The sequence below is a fragment of the Melanerpes formicivorus genome, unplaced genomic scaffold (assembly GCF_026170545.1).
Source record: "Melanerpes formicivorus ecotype bairdi unplaced genomic scaffold, bMelFor1.0.p_v2 SCAF_38, whole genome shotgun sequence".
In the NCBI taxonomy this organism is placed as follows: domain Eukaryota; kingdom Metazoa; phylum Chordata; class Aves; order Piciformes; family Picidae; genus Melanerpes; species Melanerpes formicivorus.
This window is the reverse complement of record NW_027142390.1, coordinates 3,012,163-3,031,713: the sequence shown is the minus strand read 5'-3', so window position 1 is coordinate 3,031,713 and position 19,551 is coordinate 3,012,163. Positions and strand designations below refer to the sequence as shown.

General features: G+C 46.3%; 1 protein-coding gene across 4 annotated transcripts in view; it reads right to left on the bottom strand.

Annotated features, from left to right (window-relative positions):
* Positions 1–19,551, bottom strand: part of CACNA2D2 (calcium voltage-gated channel auxiliary subunit alpha2delta 2) — a 234,343-nt gene that overhangs the window by 199,382 nt on the left and 15,410 nt on the right. For all 4 annotated transcript variants that reach the window (XM_068157848.1, XM_068157847.1, XM_068157849.1 and 1 more), the window contains exon 2: positions 10,473–10,554. In XM_068157848.1, coding sequence (XP_068013949.1) covers positions 10,473–10,554 — 82 coding nt within the window. The remainder of the gene's footprint in view (positions 1–10,472; positions 10,555–19,551) is intronic.

Below are 19,551 nucleotides of genomic sequence, written 5' to 3'. Positions count from 1 at the left end.
CCAACAGACACTAACTAATGCTACTGCTCAAACAATCACTGGAGTGGCTCCTCTGACAACTACAAACATGCCAGCAGTCCAAGACACCTCACCCAGGCATTTAGGGAACTACCCTGATAGAAATAACCATGCCTCTCACTCACAGCATCTCTTTGCACAGGCAAATCTCAGGTTTCATTCAGTTAGGATTTTTCTCAGTGGTCTTATTTGGTATTTCATATTTATACTATGGTCAGTGCCCAAAAAGCATGACACTACCAGTTAGGGTAGCTGCTAAACAAACATATACTAAATCTGTCTGGGATGCTTACAGGTGTGAAAGGTCACTTAGAGAAAGGAAAAAAAGTCAATAAAATCTGAAAGCCAGTGAATAACTGAATCACAAAGAGTAGAAGCAAATATGAATAAACCCCAAACTAACACCATAACAGAGAAATCCTCCAAGATAAATCAAAACAAAAAGGAGATGCTGCACATATGTCAGCTGGCATTGATCAGTCCAAGAGCAACAGAGGGGAGAGGAGAATCCATAACCATTAGCATCACCTTCTTGCTACATTTCCTCCTTAGCCTGTGCGTTTTCCTGTTTCCTTTCACTCCCTCTGCTCTGGATACCTCTGAAACCATGAGAGAGCCTGGCTTACCCCCAAAACACAAAAGAGTATGGAATTTTTCAAGCTCATTGTATGCAGCATTATCAAAGTAAGCTGCAAAGGATACAAGTATTGGAAAGTTACATCCAGATCCCTGAAGGCTACCAAGGTTTAGAGCCTCCCAACAGGCAGTTCCTCCCAAAAGCAGAGCCATTCCTTTCAATGAAGTCAGCTACAGCTTTAACCACAGCACAGGTCCTCAGTCTTCAAGCAAAGCTCTCCAATGTAAGCAGATCACTCGGATTTCAATGAGGAAGACAAAGCTCTCCCTGCCACAATAATGTCTAAATAATTTAAAGGAAGTAAGTACCTATAAAACCTGCAGCATCACTGCAGGCCAACAGGTCAGCATTGCTGGGGGTTTGAAATAAGGAACCCATTCGGGTTACTCACACCAGATGTCAAAGGTGATCTGTTGTGATGAGAAACAATAAATACACTCACTTAACATGCAGGCTTGTGGCTGCAGTTTACCAGGCTGAAGCCACACTAGAACATAACCACCACAACTGTGCCCTTGAGAAGTCACCTCCAGCCTGTTCTCCCCACCTTCCCAAGCTCTCCTGCATTTCTACATGCAGAACAAAGGAGATGTGACACAGCTTATTGTTTCCTCCATACAATAACTTTTGGCCTCTAATGACAGTTTTGTTCTTTACATCTTTTAGTACAACCATCTGTTTCAGTGCTGGCAGTTGCAGGTGCCTCCACAGTCCAGTGTTTGGAAGTGATTGATTAGCTGCAAGAAAAGCAGGAGGCAGTGATGTCCAATATCAAGCGCTTGCATGACAAGTCTACTAGGAAGAGAAATGCAAACTCCACAGCCTGCAGCACTTCAAAGTGAGGGGGCACTTACTGCCTGCAAACAACATTTTAAATCTGAAGTTGTGATGGAACCTATACACACACACACATTTTCTATTGTTTTGCCTTGATCAGTGAGAAAGTGATGGTTTTGGTTATTGGCTTGGTTCACAAGAGACTGAATCCCAGGCTATATCAATTCCCCTGTGAACGTAAAGGAGAAGAACCATCTGGAGAGAATAATAAACCAATTAATTTTCCATTAAAGACTAATCTATGTATGTTTTTAAGGAGGCAGATTTTAATGATATCCACTTAATTATTCATCCTGCATCCTGGCAAAGTTGGTGGGGATTTTGTCTCGCTTTGTTTTCAGATGTAGTGTGAAGGTAACAAGTGAAGGTGGATGACATGGGCTCCTTTGGTCAGGGTCAGGACAAGCTGGCTGAGGAACCTCTCTAGGAACACTGACCAGGGTCTCATCGTTCCCATGGATGCATAGGGCTGTGCAACAGCAACACCATCAACTGTCAGAGTTCCACTGAGCATTCATGAGGATCCTACAACCGTGGTTGTTGACTGGCTTGGTACCTCAGCTACGATTTTGGACGCTAAGTGCAGAGCAGCACACTCAGGAGATGCAGGCACCTGAACATCATCAGTCTGTTGAATGCTGGGCTCATTTCACTTGTCAGCAACAGCAAGATAAATCAGAAATGACTCCATAAAACACAACTGCAGTCCCCTCTGATTTTGCTAACTCGCCAAATAGCCGAAAGTGTATTCTCTTTACAAAGGAATCTGTAAAGTGGAAAGGTTCAAAGCAAGGCCTTTAAGGAGTGTTATTGTGCCTGTTACCTTTCTAAACACAGCCCCCTCCAAGGACCTGCTGGCTGTACACATGATGGAGAACAGCCCAGGCTGCACCACACTTTATGCAGAGTTGCTCAGCTTAACCACCTGCCTCAGTTTCCCAGTGGATGATACTAATGAGCTAATGAGTGTGCACGCCTGCACTTCATTCCAGTTTACACAGTGCTTTCCAGCCAAGTCTCTTAAACATTTGGAAAGGACCAAATAGAGTTTGAGCTAAAATTAACTGGAACATAAATAGCAGAATTCAGCCCCTCGGATCACTCCTTTAGAAAACCTACCTGGGACTCTGCTCTTCCCAGCATGAGAACTTGCATGCTAAAGAGATGGTAAACAGTGAGAGTGCCCAAGCAATCCTTTGCTACTCTTTATTGACTGACTCATTGAGATCAGACTCTGTGACAGTGCAGCCAAGTTTATCCCTTCCCACCAGCCCCCCCCAAGTGAGTTGCTAAGTTTTATGATCTGAAAAGGCAATTTTCGAAAAATCATAAATCTGACACACAAACTAACAAACTAGTCACACCTGAGTCCTGCTGGAAAAATCCCTGCCTCAGCTTTCAAATGCTGCAGAACATTTTCATTCACAGCTTCTGTATAAGTGGAACAAGTTTTGAGACTAAGAGTTTAGGGCATTTTAGCCTCTGAGACTTTTAAGCCTGCTCTTTCCCTGCAACTATAAAAGCCCATCTTTCCCCACTAAAAACATATATACACACACACCATATACATAGATATTTGCACACCCTGATCTCTCAAAGCAGGGCTCCTGCATCTGCCCACAGGCTGTACACTGCATTGGCACAATGGCTCTGGTGCAGGATCTGCACCACCCACTGGAAAGGATTTAGCGAGGGGTGCTCACGTCACACACTGAGCAGCCACATACAGCTATAAATTATTCATACACATTACTCTAATTATGCAAATGTACTAAAAGCTGGAGCATATGTTTCCCTGACATCTCCCAGTACAGATACAATATGGTTCTAGTACAGAGAAAGAGTGAGAAGTAAGTATGATGGGCGTAAGGGGGCTAATGACGGCAGACACTGGCCCAAGCGAGGGGTAGCAGAGGATCTCCCTACTCCAACCAAGCTGCTGCAAGGCTAAGGGCATTGAAATGCTCCTCCTTGAGAATATATTGTTGGCTTTGCACTCAGTGCTGAACAGAGTGCTGAGGCTGCTGAACGGCCCAGGCAGATTAAAATAAACCCAAGCAGTTTGGAACAGGAATGTGTTTATCTGGCATCGCACACTTCCTCTTATCAAACATGAGGAGCAGGGGAGGGCACAGCGATGGTGTGCGGAAGCAAACTGTGTGCACGCTGGAAGGAGAGGGGGAGGGAGAATCGGGAGAGGAGCAGAAAGGATCAGACAGATCATGCATGAGCTTGGGAAGCAAAGCACGGAGCTGGGCGTCAGCTCACTGCGGTACAGAGTCCATGCTTTGGTCAGCACCCAGGCAGGCACTAGCTGCGGGAAAACTCGATTAGGTCCTTTCTTCTTTGCAGCGTTTGGCAGAAGGCAGGCATTCAGCACTGCTTGGAGCATAAGCAGCTGGCTGTGTGTGTTGTCCACACTTTAGGCTTAAACTCCTTCTCTCAACTCTGTCAAGCATGGTACAGTCACTGGGCATCACTCATCTCCCACTCCAGAGGCTGGAGCTGACTCCTCAGAAGGAAAAGACTAGATGCACTCTGTTATGGTGCTTTGAAGTCCAAACTATACATTATGGTACTGGATTGTGTATCAGAAGATCAGCATCTTACTCCTAATTCTGATGTGTCTAAGGACCACATCACTGTCCTGAAAATGCCCAGTCCACCTGACAGGGCCTTTGGAATCAGATGTGCTCCTCAGGCAATGCATGCAGGGCACTGTGCAGGGGGGCTCCCATTCTCTAGTATCATTCATCTTAAATCCCATCAACACTTCCCAAATTCTCCAGCCCTGCTGAATGACCAGGTGAGTGTTTCTATACCCAGAGAAAACAAAAGAGCAAATTAAACATTATGTAACACCACAGCTACTTGGAAGATTTAGGTTATGCTTACTATTATGCCAGTAGTTACCCAAGATCAAAATAGCTGAAGAAAAAACCTTGGCAGTTCCTTTGATAAGAGTATGTCTTACCTCCTATTGCTGGCATTAAAGAGACTCCAGCTCTGTGCCAGCAGCCTTGTAAGAGATGCGATCACACAGCCACGTGAAACACTCAGCACTGCAGAGACCCCCTCACAGGAGGCATGCTAGTGATGGCAGTAATATACAAGGTAGATGCCACTTCAGCTCTTCAGATCCAAGCCAAAACTCTGCTAGTATGCTCATTTTTTTCAATCCATGTTCTTGTTCATGCATGGCTCCTCCACCTGTGGCTGCCTCAACTCAAGGATGGCCATGCTTTGAAAGACAAGAGGTGATGTATCAGAATGAGTACTGAGCAGAAGGGACAGGCAGGCTTACGTGATGCTGTGAGGCAGACGAAGGTGGGGATGCCTACACAGATTGTGGTTGCTCTGCCTCAAGCACTGGACAGCAGGATTTGTCCTATTCCTTCACAAAAGACCAGATGAATGAACAGCAGCACTTCTGCCAGTCAAAACAAAGCTGACAAAACAGCACAAGATAACAAGCAATAGAAGTCAGACATGGAAATCCACTGAAGTAAAAGAAGCTGTTGATTAAAAATGTGCCAAAGCTGCCCATTTCTGTGGTGCCACATTCAGCAGACCCCTTTAGGCAGCAGGCTGCACACCAAAGGGCACAGCACTGAGTCTCCCCCTTCCCTGGGCTCATTCTACTTACTGTGCAGTCACACATGCTAAGGACCAAGCACAGCTGACGCAGAAGCTCACTGCCTGCACAGTTTACCACATCTCACCTTGGCCTCAGGTTTGGGGCCATCTGGTCCTTTATGGACTGGGCGTTTCCTCCTCACTAAGGCCAGCAGTATCCCTATCTTCCAGGTGTACATCAGTGAGGCAGATCCACACATCCTCTTGACAGAAGAGGCCAAAAAAATGATCTGAGGGCTGGAGTTCCTCTGCTGTAAGGACATGCTGAGAGAGTGGGGGTTATTCAGCCTGGCTCTGGGGAGATCTTACTGCAGCTTTTCAATACTTAAAGCCTTAATACTTATAGCCTTAAGAAAGACATGGACAGACCTTTTAGCAGGCCCCTGCTAACACCCATCTGCTGAACAGGGCAAGGCTGCATTGCCACTGTGCAGTGCTTTGGGGCGAGTCCTCATCACTGCTGCTGAAGCAGTCCTTGGGAAAGACAACCAAGGAGAAGAGCAGAAAGGACAACAGTGCTGAAGAGGATACACAGCTTTCCTGATCTCATTCTGAAGGCTTTGGCTTCCACAGTAACTGTCAGCAAAGAAACAAACCCACTAACAGGCAGTCACAGATAAAAAGTACCAGATGAGAAGGAGATGGTCTGACCAACTAGCTGCTCACCTCAGGAGACAGGATCAGACACAATTTAGGTAATAAGCCAGAAGAGACTTGGAACCTTAGCCTGGCTACCCAGAAAAGGAATTTAACACAAAACTCAGGGGACCTGCTCAGTGAGGCACAAAACCCAGCAGCACACAAGGCTCTGCTGCTGTCAGTCCCACTGGGAGTGCCAGCACAGCAGGACACTGGTAGACTGGGGGAGGGCTGCACCAGCATGGAAAATACCTCAAGCACACATTCTACCTTAGAGTAGGCTTTGCAACATGAAGAAACCATCTAGGCCAGAAACAGTAAAAATTCATCCTCTTTTGACTAGATTCACTGGGTTTTTTGTGTGTGCCAGAACACTGCAAGGAACAGAAACTTAGTGCAGCTTAGGAAGAAGTGTCAAAACCAAACATTTTGTCCTGCAAAGTGATGAGGAGTTCACCACAGCCACAAAGGTCACTAACAGAAAAAGAATGAAAGTCACAGAGTTGCATTTTTAGTGCAATATCCACAGAATGGTAGGGGTTGCAAGGGACCTCTGGAGGTCATCTAGTCCAGCCCCAGATCATCCAGTCCAACTCCAATTCTTTATTCTATAGAAATAATGATTTAAAGATTGTCAAGCTTTTCAGTTAGCATGGTAGAGTTCCATGTATCACTGTGCCAGTCAGAGTCAAACGAGCAACCATCTACTCTCTGAGTGCTGAGATTTGTTTTGAGGCATGCTGAGAGCAATGTCCAGCCAGTACGATGCTACACCACAAGGATGCAGAGGGCTGAACACTGACCTGGTCAGAGAATCAACTCAGCAAGGTCCTCCTTACAAGCCCAAGTCTACAGTATTCAGACAGATTGGTAACTCCATCACAGCCAGTCTGATCAACACAGACATTTGTACTTCAGTGCTTCCATGGTCAGGGCTTCAGGGGGGCAGTGAGGTAGTTCCTCACAGCAAAAGAAGCGCCCCTGGCCCCTTTTCAACTCAGAGCTTCTTACTCTCTGCAGCTGCAGAAGAAAAATGGTCCATGTGCACAAAGAAGCAGCTGGATAATTGCCCTGGGGGCAACATAGGAGATGACTGCCTGCTCACCTTGCAGGAGAGGAAGAAAGTAGGAGCACTTGCCATTCAGTCACCCAACTCCAGGAAATGATCAAAGACTTCAAATAAAAATCACTGCTGAGCAGGCAGTCCTCCAGCAAGATAAAATATTCAGCACTGTTATGTTCCTGGACACTATATTTTTGACAATAAATTTCATGCCTCATATGCCACAGGAGTTATATGACTTCAGTCAATAACCAAAGAACAGGTCCACATCCTTTCCCAGCAGCCCAAGACAGGAAATAGGCATAAGCAAACCTGAGAAACCTCAGAGAAGGATATGTTTATTATTATTTACTGGTCTGGCACTATGATGGTCAGGCCTGAGCTGGAAAGGGAAGATCCACTTCTGGCATGGCACCACCCCCTCTGCTTAAAGGCTTCATAGATCCATGAGAGCTGGCAGTGGGACCACCACCTGCATGGCAGATACCATGGAGTTCAGAAAGACCAGACTTGTCTTCAGTACACTGAAGCACTTTTCCCCTACTTTGAATACCACTCCCTATGCACTGTGTACCAGAAACTCCTCTCTGAAGAGACTTTGAATGTCCCAGGCTAACAAAGGCAACTCAAAGGAACATCAGCAAGTTTTGGCAAAAAAAAAAAAAAAGAGGCCCTGCTTGAGCCATTTTTATTTCTCCTTCCAGCCCTGATACATCCCAGTGGGTGGGAGTAGCTCTCAGCTAGGGGGAGGTTTCAGCTGCCACTATCTCAGCCACTATTAGGCTGGAGGCTAGGAGGAAGTTTTACACAGAGAGAGTGATTGCCCATTGGAATGGGCTGCCCAGGGAGGTGGTGGAGTCACCATCACTGGAGGTGTTCAGGAGGAGACTTGACAGGGTGCTTGGTGCCATGGGTTAGTTGGTTGGGTGGTGTTGGATGACAGGTTGGACGCGATGATCTTGAAGGTCTCTTCCAACCTGGTTTATTCTATTCTATTTCTCAGGCAGCATCTTTCCCTTCTCCCCTGAGCCTGCTCACTGTGTCAGGGTACACTGTAGTTCTGCAGGCTGGTTCTGGACTCCAGCACATGCACCCTAGTTGCAATGATGGAGCAAAGTGAGCTACAAAGTCCAAGTTATGCCCTTTACCAGAAGGGACTTCTGGACTGAGTCTCAGCCTTAAGAATGAGCTGCCATCCACTACATTTCAAGTGGAGTTGCAGCAGAATATGGATTTTATTTTAATTCATGTCTTAGAATGGGCTGTAGTACCACTGAATGACATTAAACAGCCCCCATACTGCAACCCAGATAAACCTGTCTGCAACTGGTAGGTAAGAGGACTCCCTGTGAGTACAGCTCTGAGCTCTTCAGGACGGAGCACTTTGCTATTTCAGAGCAGTGAAACCACTCTAGGTTGCACTGGCAGGTGATGTGATCTTTAAGCATCACTCACTTAATATTGCATTTAAGAATCATCCTCAGTTCCTCAGTGGAGATCCACAGACAGCTTCTACTAGTCCTTTGAGTGTTTAAATGGCTCTGTGCTGGAATTTTCAGTAGCTCATTTCTTGGCTTACACATTCACCAGACACTATAATTATGCACAGCTCCCTCCCTTCACAAGAAGGTTCCAAAACAATTTCAAGAAACCACTTCAGTCCCTCTGTAGTCAGTTGATCTGGTTTTAATCCAATAACGTGATACACCATGGCCTATCAGAAGAATTAAACTGAAGAAATGGGAAGCTCTCTTACCTGTAATTGATTGACTGGCCAAGAGGAGTCAAGTGCTGGCAAATTGGAGGTGTAATTTCTATTTAATTATTGTATTAAAAAATTTACATGATATACCTATTTAACATGCAAAGGAGCAAACTCAAAGCTAATAAGGAAAAGCTGTAAGAGAGGACATGGACAAAATGTAGTAGCAGCCTTTGTTTCTTTAAGCGTGCTCTGCTGAAGACCACGCTGGCTGCTGCGCCTGGGTGTCACCTGGCAAACTGGCACTGCCCAGCTCTAAGACCCTCGAAGACCAGCTTACAGACTGAAGGAGTTGGGGCTGTTCAGTCTGCAGAAGAGAAGGCTCCGAGGTGACCTAATTGTGGCCTTCCAGTATCTGAAGGGGGCCTACAGGAAGGCTGGGGAGGGACTGCTCAGCATCTCAGGTAGTGCTAGGACTAGGGGGAATGGAATGAAGCTGGAGGTGGGGAGATTCAGGCTGGAGGTGAGGAGGAAGTTCTTCCCCATGAGAGTGGTGAAGCCCTGGAATGGGTTGTCCAGGGAGGTGGTCGAGGCCCCATCCCTGGAGGTGTTTAAGACCAGGCTGGATGAGGCTCTGGCCAGCCTGCTCTAGTGTGGGGTGTCCCTGCCCATGGCAGGGGGGTTGGAACTAGATGATCCTTGTGGTCCCTTCCAACCCTGACTGATACTATGATACTATGACCCTGCCAAGATGCAAAACTGCACTGCACAAGTGCATGAATACCATAAAAAAAACATCTCTCTGTTAAAACCAAAGTGGTGTACTTGCTTTTCATGCTGTGCAGGAGGTTTCTATCAACCCAGTTGAAATGAATGCAAGAAAAGCCCAGAGACACCATTCTGGAGTTCAAACACGGACACAAATGAATGGGTGAAATAGGAAGAGGTTTTCAAGCCTTCAGTTAAACACCTTTTAAAATGCACTTGAAAGAAAATAGTGAAACTTCTGTGTTTAAACAATGGGTTACAACCAAGGGTATAAAACATGGAACAACTCTAGTGTATGACAGTAAGAGGCCCATGAATCATTGGTGTCTGAGAAGAATGCACCATTGCCATGAGGAAATACAAATACCCCCCCATGCTTTTTTTCTGGGGCAACAAATTTATCATGCTAAAGAAACCCATTTCCTTTAGATTAACAGCATATCCCCAATTTCAAACTATTCCATTTCAAAACAGCTAGTCAGCACAACAGTGTTGGGAAGGGGCAACAGAGAGGGTCTTAAAGATCCTTTGATCCCCAAACCTAATAAACCACAGTCTTTCCCTAACTGCCCTAACCCAACCCAAAGCACTGAAGCCAGGAAAAGAGGAGGTCTGGCTTCTGCAGCCTGCTGTACCCTGGCCCCAGCCTAAGTCAGGGAGCAGGAGACAGATGCCAGCATCAGTAACAGAGTTTTGTTTTGTGGCACTTGGCAACAAAAACCAAAGAAGAGCTACAGCTTTACCTGCAATCTGTATTTAAAAGCACAGAGCTTCCAAGGGCTAGTCAAATTAGCCTTTGAATGCTTCCTGCTTTGTCAACACAAGTTGAAAATTAAAACGCAAATTAAACCACTTTCAGTCCCTGGAGGAAAGGTTAGTTGGATTTAAGATGCATTTAGGGTTTCACACAGGAAAAACCCCCACAGGTACATGCTCAGACAGGAACAACATGCAGCCAGAGAGGCAGACAGATACAAAACACACTCACACCCACACCCTGGATAAATGCATCAAACTGACCAGCAGTCAGAAGTACAGCCAGCAGCCATGACCCTGCACATGGAGTGAGCCAAGAGGGTGACTTACTGCAAATATTCACACAGGTGGTTTCTGCAAATGAGAACATTCATTGCCACAAGGAAGGCAGCACAGGTAAAAGACAGACAGCTTACCCCTCTGAGCTGCTGGACTCCACCAAATATCCTCATCACTCCATCAATCTCCTGCTCCAGCCTCCTGGCCCAGTACTGCATACTGCAAGAGACAGAGACAGGGAGAAAGAAAGGGAGAGAAAGAAAGAGAGAAAGAGTCAGAGCCCTGACACTTAGCAGATAAGCAAGGTGATTGAAGGGAGAGGGAGGAATCGTTGCCCTCAGCTGAGTTAACTGCTCTTTCTGCAGCACTGGTTGCAGGCAGAATACCAAGAACATGTGGCTTGGAAAACCAGGGCTAGGGTAAGATAAAAACTTCAACATCTCAAAATTCAGGCAGAAGAGAGCACATAGAGGAAAGGGGGGAAAGGTACAACATAAAGTGCAAGATGCTGGATTGGTTTTCTCCTTACATAAACAGCTGTGATAGGTAATTATTTAAGCCAAGAGTGAGTAACAAGGCTGAAGTGCCATGGGCTACGGAAAGCAGCTCACTGCTGCTGTGTGAGGGCTCTGTGGTTGAGAGCAAACCCAGAGCCATGGCAGGACAGTGTCTGTCCCACTGCAGCAATAGATTGTCACTGCAGCACAGCAGACCTGGCCCAGAGCCAGGAGTCAAGCATGGTGCATTGAGTGCCCAAGGGCTCAGCTGCTTTGCACCTTTACCTAATTCCCAGCCTGAGCTGGGTACCAACTCTGCCAGGTCCACTGCGGGTAGAGCTGCCTTCTAGGGCAAAAAAAGGGCCAGGAGGTGCCACGTGGCACCTGCTTCATCCTGAGCCCTGGGCATCAAGGGAGCTGGCTGCCAATCCTTCCAACAGGCACAACTCCCTCCAATAGATTCAGCCACACAGATTTCTGCTCGGGGCAATATCACCAAGTTAAAAACAACAACAAAAGCCCCTCTGCTAACTCCACAGAACAGGATAGCTCTCCTTCTTTTAATGAGATTTCCTGACTCCAGCTGCTGGTCACACAAATGTCAAACTTCCCATCTGACCTGGAAAATCAACACTCGATTGCCTCTGCACCACTGGGCACAGCCATCAGTGCTCTTGTCACAGCCACATCCATCTCCCAGCACTATGCCTGAGAAGGAAGGGAAGGAGCACAAGGAGGCGAAGGCGAGGCCAACAGCACGGTAAAGCGATGGTGGGGGGGAGCAGACCAGCTTGGGGATTCTGCCCTTTGGTTAGGTTCACCAGATGATTTCATTCTTCACGCAAAGAGACATTCCCCAGGCAGCCCACACACGCTCCCCCACCACCCACAAGGCTACAGAAGAGGCTCGCCCAGAGATCACAGAGCAAAGAAACCCAACTTAGAACAAAGGCCACAGAGGACCCTGAATTATACGGCAGAGCCCAAAAGCTGACCAGAAATACCCAAGCAGAAAGATGCCCGAGATGATGGGCAGAACAGAACTGAAGTGTTGCTAGGGAGGGGGGAATGAGTGGAGAGAGAGGGAAAGGCTGGCAGACAGACATGTGTTACTCAGGCAAAATCCCTGCCAGTTAATAGCATACAAGGCAGTGCATGGAAACAAGATTTAATTGCACGCATCAAACCTGCCCGGTTTCCCACTGTAACGGATGTCATTTCCCACATTTCTGCAGAGGCAACATTGTCTCTTCTCCCCTGGGAGCCTGGCTGGGGAGGAAGGGAGATCCAGGAAAGGAGATGGGTGAAGACATCTGCAAACTCCCCCTTCTGCCAAAGAAGGGAAAGCAAAGCCTGCTGTGGGGCTGCCACTGTAAAGATGACAGGTCACAGAGCTGAAGGGAGCTTGGGTTGCTTGGGTTTGTTTGGGTTTTTTTTACCCTTTCCTTCTTCAGTCAAACACTTTACTTGTTATCAAGGATATATTCAGGTTGTCCATATATCTTCTGAAGCATTTGCCACCAACAATTATTTAATGCTACACCGGTAACTCATTTTAAAATATGCCATGAAACACCAGAACTGAATGAATTTATTTTTCCCCTCCTCCAGTCGGTCCAGTGAACTGGGGGGAGAAAAAAATTATCATTTATATGCTCATACTCAGCCACAGGTCCAAGAAACCCTGCTGAGGGCTTCCAGAGCTGACACCTCTCCTTAACTTCCAGTTCTGTGTAAGGTCTTCCACTTCACTTTTGAGGGGGAGCTGCACACCAGGCACTCCCGGAGCAGCACTGCCGTGCAGCTGCTCCAAGCCACCCCCCAGGCGGCTGGGCAGGGGGCTGGCTGGCTTCTCGGTGGCTTTCCCCCGGGTCAGGCAGGGGACCCGCGGGGCCGGGCAAGGGTGCTGCGGTTTGGGGCGGCCACTGGCGCCCACCCGTAGCGGTGTCGGACGGGGCTCACCCGTACGTGAGATTTTAGGAACACAAACCCTATGAGGAGAGGCTGAGGGAGCTGGGGCTGCTTAGCCTGGAGGAGAGGAGACTCAGGGGTGACCTTATTGCTCTCTACAACTACCTGAAGGGGGGTTGTAGACAGGCAGAGGTTGGTCTCTTCTCCCAGGCAGCCTGCACCAGAACGAGAGGACACAGTCTCAGGCTGCGCCAGGGGAGGTTCAGGCTGGAGGTCAGGAGGCAGTTTTACACAGAGAGAGTGATTGCCCACTGGAATGGGCTGCCCAGGGAGGTGGTGGAATCGCCATCACTGGAGGTGTTCAGGAGGAGACTTGACAGGGTGCTTGGTTGCATGGTTTAGTTGATTAGGTGGTGTTGGATGATAGGTTGGATGCAATGATCTTGAAGGTCTCTTCCCACCTGGTCTATTCTATTCAGCGACACCTGCCTGGGTCAGTTCCCTCCAGGAACACCTACACCACCACCACCACAGGGGAAAATTACTGTCCATCTTGAGCCATATACATCAACATTAACAACTGCTCATATCCACAGAAAAGTCACATATGGCCAAGCCTTCAGAGAGGATTAGATACAGAGGAAGACAGAGGCGTCGGCATCCCCCTGTTGCTGTATGCAGCAGACACTGAAAGCTCAGTTGGGCTGGGATTTTAAATTCATTTAAATGTAGTCAGCAGATTTGTTTAAACATTTATTTAAAAAAAAAAAAAACCCACACTTATTCCACCCCCTGCCTCCTCCCCAAGAAGCACTACTATTTTAGGGGGGAAAAAAAAAACCCACACTGGATTTTTCATTCATGAGAAAGATGCAATTCCCTCTAACTGTGCAGCCTTAGGCACCTGGCTCTCAACCTCACAGACCAGCAGTTTCCCAAACAGTCCAGCTAAGCTTTGTAGTACAAGCTTTAGACACCACTACTGCAAAAAAAAAGGGCAAAAAAAAGAGAGTGTATTCCACTATCAAAAAACCAGGAGGGGATTTCTGCATAGCTGACAATGTTTTTAGACTAAAACAACATAATAGCAGAAGCAGCTTTGTGTGTGTGTGTGTTTATTATGGCTATACAAGAGCATTTGCCAGTGATAGGAAAAATTCCTATTTACAACTAGCACATCCCTCACCCAGACCACAGCACTGGCAAAAAGCCCTCCTGTATATCTGACCCCATTGCTTTGTCCCCCTAGTCCTGGTAATGTGCAGGACCTGAAGGCTCAAGGTGAGGAGAAAGTTCTTCACCCAGAGAGTCATTGGAATGGGCTGCCCAGGGAGGTGGTGGAGTCACCATCCCTGGAGGTGTTCAAGAGGGGACTGGACGTGGCACTTGGTGCCATGGTCTGGTCATGAGGTCTGTGGTGACAGGTTGGACTCGATGATCCTCGAGGTCTCTTCCAACCTTGGCGATACTGTCTTCTGCATCCCAGAATTTGGAGGTTTCCTCACAGTTGCTCTATGCTGTGTTGAAAGTGACCATTAAAATGAAATTTTAAAATATATATAAACCCCATTATTGTTCTGTCTCAGCTGGCTTTTTGCCTTGTTTCTCTTCCATGGCCAGTGCACTTAAAGTTTTATGTTCAGAGCACCACAGGAAGGATGAAGAGGGTAAAGAGCCTGAACATGGGGATGTCTGAAGTGCGTCTCCTGTGGAAGCTGTAAGCAGTAAAACAAGATAGACATTGCATTCCTGGCCCATTACTGCATGCCTCAGGTGGCATTACAGGGCTTAAGAAGCAACAACCCCTACTGCCCCCCTTCTTCCCCCCTCCTGCTCTTGTGAAGTGGCATTTACAGCTAAAGCATAAAGGAAACAGCTGATGAACCGACTGGGAAGCCACTAGCTCAGATGTAGCACTGCCCACAGAAAGCCACCAGCCTCCCTTCATGAGCTACCTATCACTTTAGTGTGCTCTGTAGTCAATTAACATGAGCTCAAGAATTTAACTCAGTAGCTCTGTGCTTACAGTAACCATGTGCAAGGGGGGCCCTGCCATCCCCATGCCCTCCTTAGCAGTAACATGCACAGCACACCCCAGTGATGCCCATCATCTCAGCCAGCTCTGCCTTTCCTGGGGAGTCTCCATAGGACTTTTCCAACCTAACCATTCTACAGCTATCATGTGCACAAGCATGATCACAACCATTCAGGATATACATAAAAAAAATAATCTCTTGCACTGAAAGAAATGTTTTTGTTCCCTTCCTCTGTATCATCTACAGCAGCCTCCCTTTGCAACACTGAACAAGGGACATGAGTGATTTTTGAAAACACAACACTGCCTCTCCAAAGACAACTACAAAAATGCTAATTGATTTCTGGATTTGCATATTTGATTCTTCTTAAAGATGAGATAAAATAGGCTCTAAAAAAGCAGCAGAGCTTCAAAAATATTTACTGTGACAAGCAGCACATCAGGAGATAAATCACTGCTGCTGCAGTCAGGGCCAGGAAGCAAAGTGCTCTGCCTGCCCCACTCCTGGTCACCGGGCACCTCTGCCCTGCCACCAGTCACAACAACCCTTATTTAGGGGTGGGGCATGTTCCATGCTTTAGATGACCCAAGCAGTTGCAGAGACTCCTGTTGATGTTCACGTAGATTTGTGAGGCTGTGCCACTGCTCCAGCTGTGTGGCTTCAGAAGGGAATGACAATTGCCTGGAATTCAGGAGACAGGCTGTCCTTGGCCCACGTCCTCCCACACTTGTGCACACAACAGATGGCAGCCTGGAGTCCCGGTCTTCTGTACAGAAGCTGAAGACATTCACAGAGAAGCCACCAATGCAAGTCATGCACTAACAGCCTCTGGCCAACATCACAAGGACATACCTCTGCAGCCCAGCCCAGGGTCTCTCTGGCCCTTGGTGGCACAGAGTACATGCGACAGACGCTTGATGGGCTGCAGTCACACCTCTTCATGGCTACCCTAAGGCAGGTAAGCCAGTTACACAAAGTACTAACAAATACAAGTCTCATTATAAGCAACCTCTCCAAAGCACAGGATAAGAAAAAGTAAGAGAAAAAAATAAGAAATAAATGAGTTTTCTGCTTGAAGACACTTTTAAAAGCAACCTTAGGAGAGTGCTTGTTTGGCTGCGAGCAAGGGAGCACGTTAAAGAACAATAGGAGCCTCTGTCCTTTTCTCTTGCTGTCTTTCCTGGCCCAGATGAGAAGAGAAAGATTCAAACAAACATGAAAGGACAAGAGGAAAAACTACTTGCTGAGCAAATATGCTGCCCAAAAGCTTATTGGGTTCTACACAGAGGGTGTTCTGTACAAGTGTCTACACTTCATGCAGCGTGTTCAGCCAAGAATGCTTCACTCCGATTCATATGCTTTGGTTCAGTGCCCAAATATTGCTATTTAATAAGGTTATTAATTACTGTGTTGTCTAATTTTTGCTGTGCAGGAACTTCCTCTAATTGGCTTACTCCTTTGAGATGCTTAACCCTTTAACTGCACCAGCACGTGTCAGTACACACACATGTGTGTGTCCATGCTCACGGCCTGTCCATTTGCTTAATTTCTCACACCCCTAGGCTGTAAGCTTCCATGTGAGCCAATGTTTACCCATCAAGTAAAAACAAGTTACTTTTTTTTCCCCACCCTCTGATGATATGACTTCCAGAAAGCACCTATGTCCTTCAAAAGAACCAAATCACTTATTGACTGTGACTCCAGACATTATCAAGCCTCCCACATTGTCACTCCTTTTTAATTTAAACCATGTGCACAGGTGTTTATATACAGGAGGGGTGGGAAGAATTCACCTGCTGGACTAGTCTTTTCTTAATATTTGTCAAGACATTATTCACCTCTACCACCTGGTCTCCCCTATAATAAGAAAGCATCTCTGACATTATTATAGGAGAGAAGGAAGGGACAAATGGATATTAACGCGATATCCCAACAAACATGAAGGGGAAAGATAGTGGGACAGTGTGCTCTGTATTCAGCTCAAATTACCTTGCTGTCCTTGATTCAAACACTAACTTTCTGTGCCTGTTTGTCTGCCCTATCTTGTGACTGCTTCATCTTCACCTTTATTTTTGCAGAAGAGTATGGCTCGTAAGAGAGAAAAAGCAAGTGCCAAACCTTCTGCCAGATCCATCCTGATCCCAGTCTGATGTCCCAACATGCATCACTGTACAATAAAAAGGGCAACTGGGGAGTTCTCAAGCTGCAGGATAGATAGAGCTGGGGAGAAGTGAGGGGAAGATAGTCTGGTGATTGCACAGGAAATTTGTGTTTCACTAACAGTTCTTGAGGACTAATATTCTTGCAGGTACCTGTGGGAGAACCAACTGTAACCACCACCTTGCCACCACTATTATTTAGGGCAATAGGAGAATTGCTCCTTGAATATGATTTCTCTATTGGTAAACAGAAGCATTAATCATGTAAGGTCTAACTCTACCTAGAAATAGAACAAGTATTAGGTGTTCAGTCAATCACACATGTGGGATGGTAAGGGCTTCAGCAACTCCTCTTCCACCATTAGTTGCACTGCAACACCTAAACACCTGAACCCTCTGCATGAAGTATTGTCTAACCTATTCCTTAAATTCTCCACTAAAGGTGAGCCCAAAATCCTCACTGTGCCTTTCTACAGTTCCGTTTTTCATCATGTGGTGAAAGAGCTCCCTTCTTATCCATGCTAAATCTCACCTCCCTCTTCTCACTCATCCCACCTACAGCAGACAGTGAAAACATCTCGAGCTCCCAGGAACTGGAAGTTCATTATTCTATTGCATCTTTGTCCTTCAATTCTTTCTTTTTCTACTCCAAAGTATTTTTTTCTACCTTTTCCTCTTTTATACTGTTTTCTAAACATTTTATCCTTTTTGTTGCTCTTTTCTGGATGATCTAAAGCTTGCCTCCATCACACCAAAAAGTAAGATCAGGTACGGAAGTCAAAACCAGTGGTGTATGAGGAGGAAAACATCACCTCCCCAGTCTTGTCCAAGAAACTACTGTGCACTGCAGAATAAATGTGCCCTTCTGCTATGACAGCACTTCATTGATTCAGTATTTGCAATCCACAATAATTCTCAAGATCTTTTCTGCCACACTGCTGCCCAGACAGATAGTCTTCATTCTGTATTTGTACATTTGATTTCTCCCTCTTCAGCACAGCACTTCCCATTTGCTGGCACTGAACTTTGCTTTGCTGATACCTGGCTGTGGTGGATTGAAATCTCCCCCCCCAACGTTAAGTTTTCCAGACCAGCTCAGTTGGAAGCAAACAAAAGCTGTATTTACAAGCAAAACTACAATCTGCAATGAATATGTACAACATATGCAGTAGTCACAATATTTACATTTAATAAACAGCACAAGAACCCCCCTGGTCAAAGACCAGGGGAAGCTACTAGCTTCTCCCTCTCTGCCTCCCCCTTACCTCTCTGTACAAAAGGAGAAGAGAAAGGAATAGAGAGGTTAATACCAGTCACAACAAAAGCAGTGCAGCCAAGGTCAAGCAGAAGCAAGTTAGTATCTCCCAGCCTGAGAAAGTGAGAAGAGAAATTGTTTTACTGCAACTAGCTTTAATCCCTTTTCTCTCCCAATGGGGCCGTTTAGAATGATCCTTGTTTTCCTTTTTACACCCAATAGTGATTTATTTACATTTTACTACTTTGCTGCTCAATATCTGGGAAAAATTTTAAAGGCACAGCCTAACATTACCTCAGCAGCTCATTGTTCAATTTTTCTAGATCATTTGGAATTCTGCTAATGCCTTGCAAGGCAGAGCCATCCCCTCCTAGCTCAGTGTCACCTGCAAATTTTATAAGCATATTTCCCATTCCATTGTTTAAGTTATTAATGAAAGTACTCAACAGAAGTAGGTCCAGGGCAGATCCCTGCAGGACCCCACTTGAAATGCCCTCCCAGTACAGCAACTGTTCTTTGAGAGCTACATGTCCAGTCAAAACATCTTGAATTTCAAACTTTACAAAAAGCTGATCTGGAGTATTTGATATGCAAAGGAGATGGAGGCCAAAGGACAATTCAGTGAATTATTTAAAGCCTAAGACTAGGTCTGAAGAAAATGGTAATCTCTTGGTGGATGATTTGCCAACAGAAAAAGGAAGGAGTAGTCACTGACTGTGTTAGCTGGTACACTGGCCCAGCAGTGCTGTGAAAGGCCCCCACACAAGCCCTGCATTCTCTGATCAATCATGTGCATGTGCCTCCCATTGATACAGCAATGAAAAGAACAAATGGCAGAACAACCACAGCAAAGATCTGCAGACTGTAGAGCAGAGGAAAGCACTTTCCCAGAAGGTACTTCCAGCCAAGAACCCCATCACTGAGTTCCTCACCTCCATACCAGCCTGGTGCTCACCTTCAGGCCATCACTCAAGGATGCAGCCATCCTGTGATGGATACTTGGACTTTACATTGAGGTCCTGGCAAATAACACTCTTAAAGATCCCCAAACACACTGAAAATGTGCAAGAATTAAGCCTCAGAGTCGTAGGGGTTAAATCTGATCTCAGCACATTGCCACCACCTCACAATTCTGTAAGCAGAAGCAGAATCAGGCAGCTCAAGGCTAGTTTGCTATTTTCAAATGGGAAATAGAGTAAGTCCAGCAAGAAGCCCACTGCCACATGGGGAGTCTAACCAAGCCACTTACCAACTGCTTAAGCAAAACGGATTTTGGTTGCCTTACAACAGGAATAATTTAGCTCTTGAGTTTATGTCTGGAGACCCAGACTGACTGTTTCTGATGCTATAGGGATGGT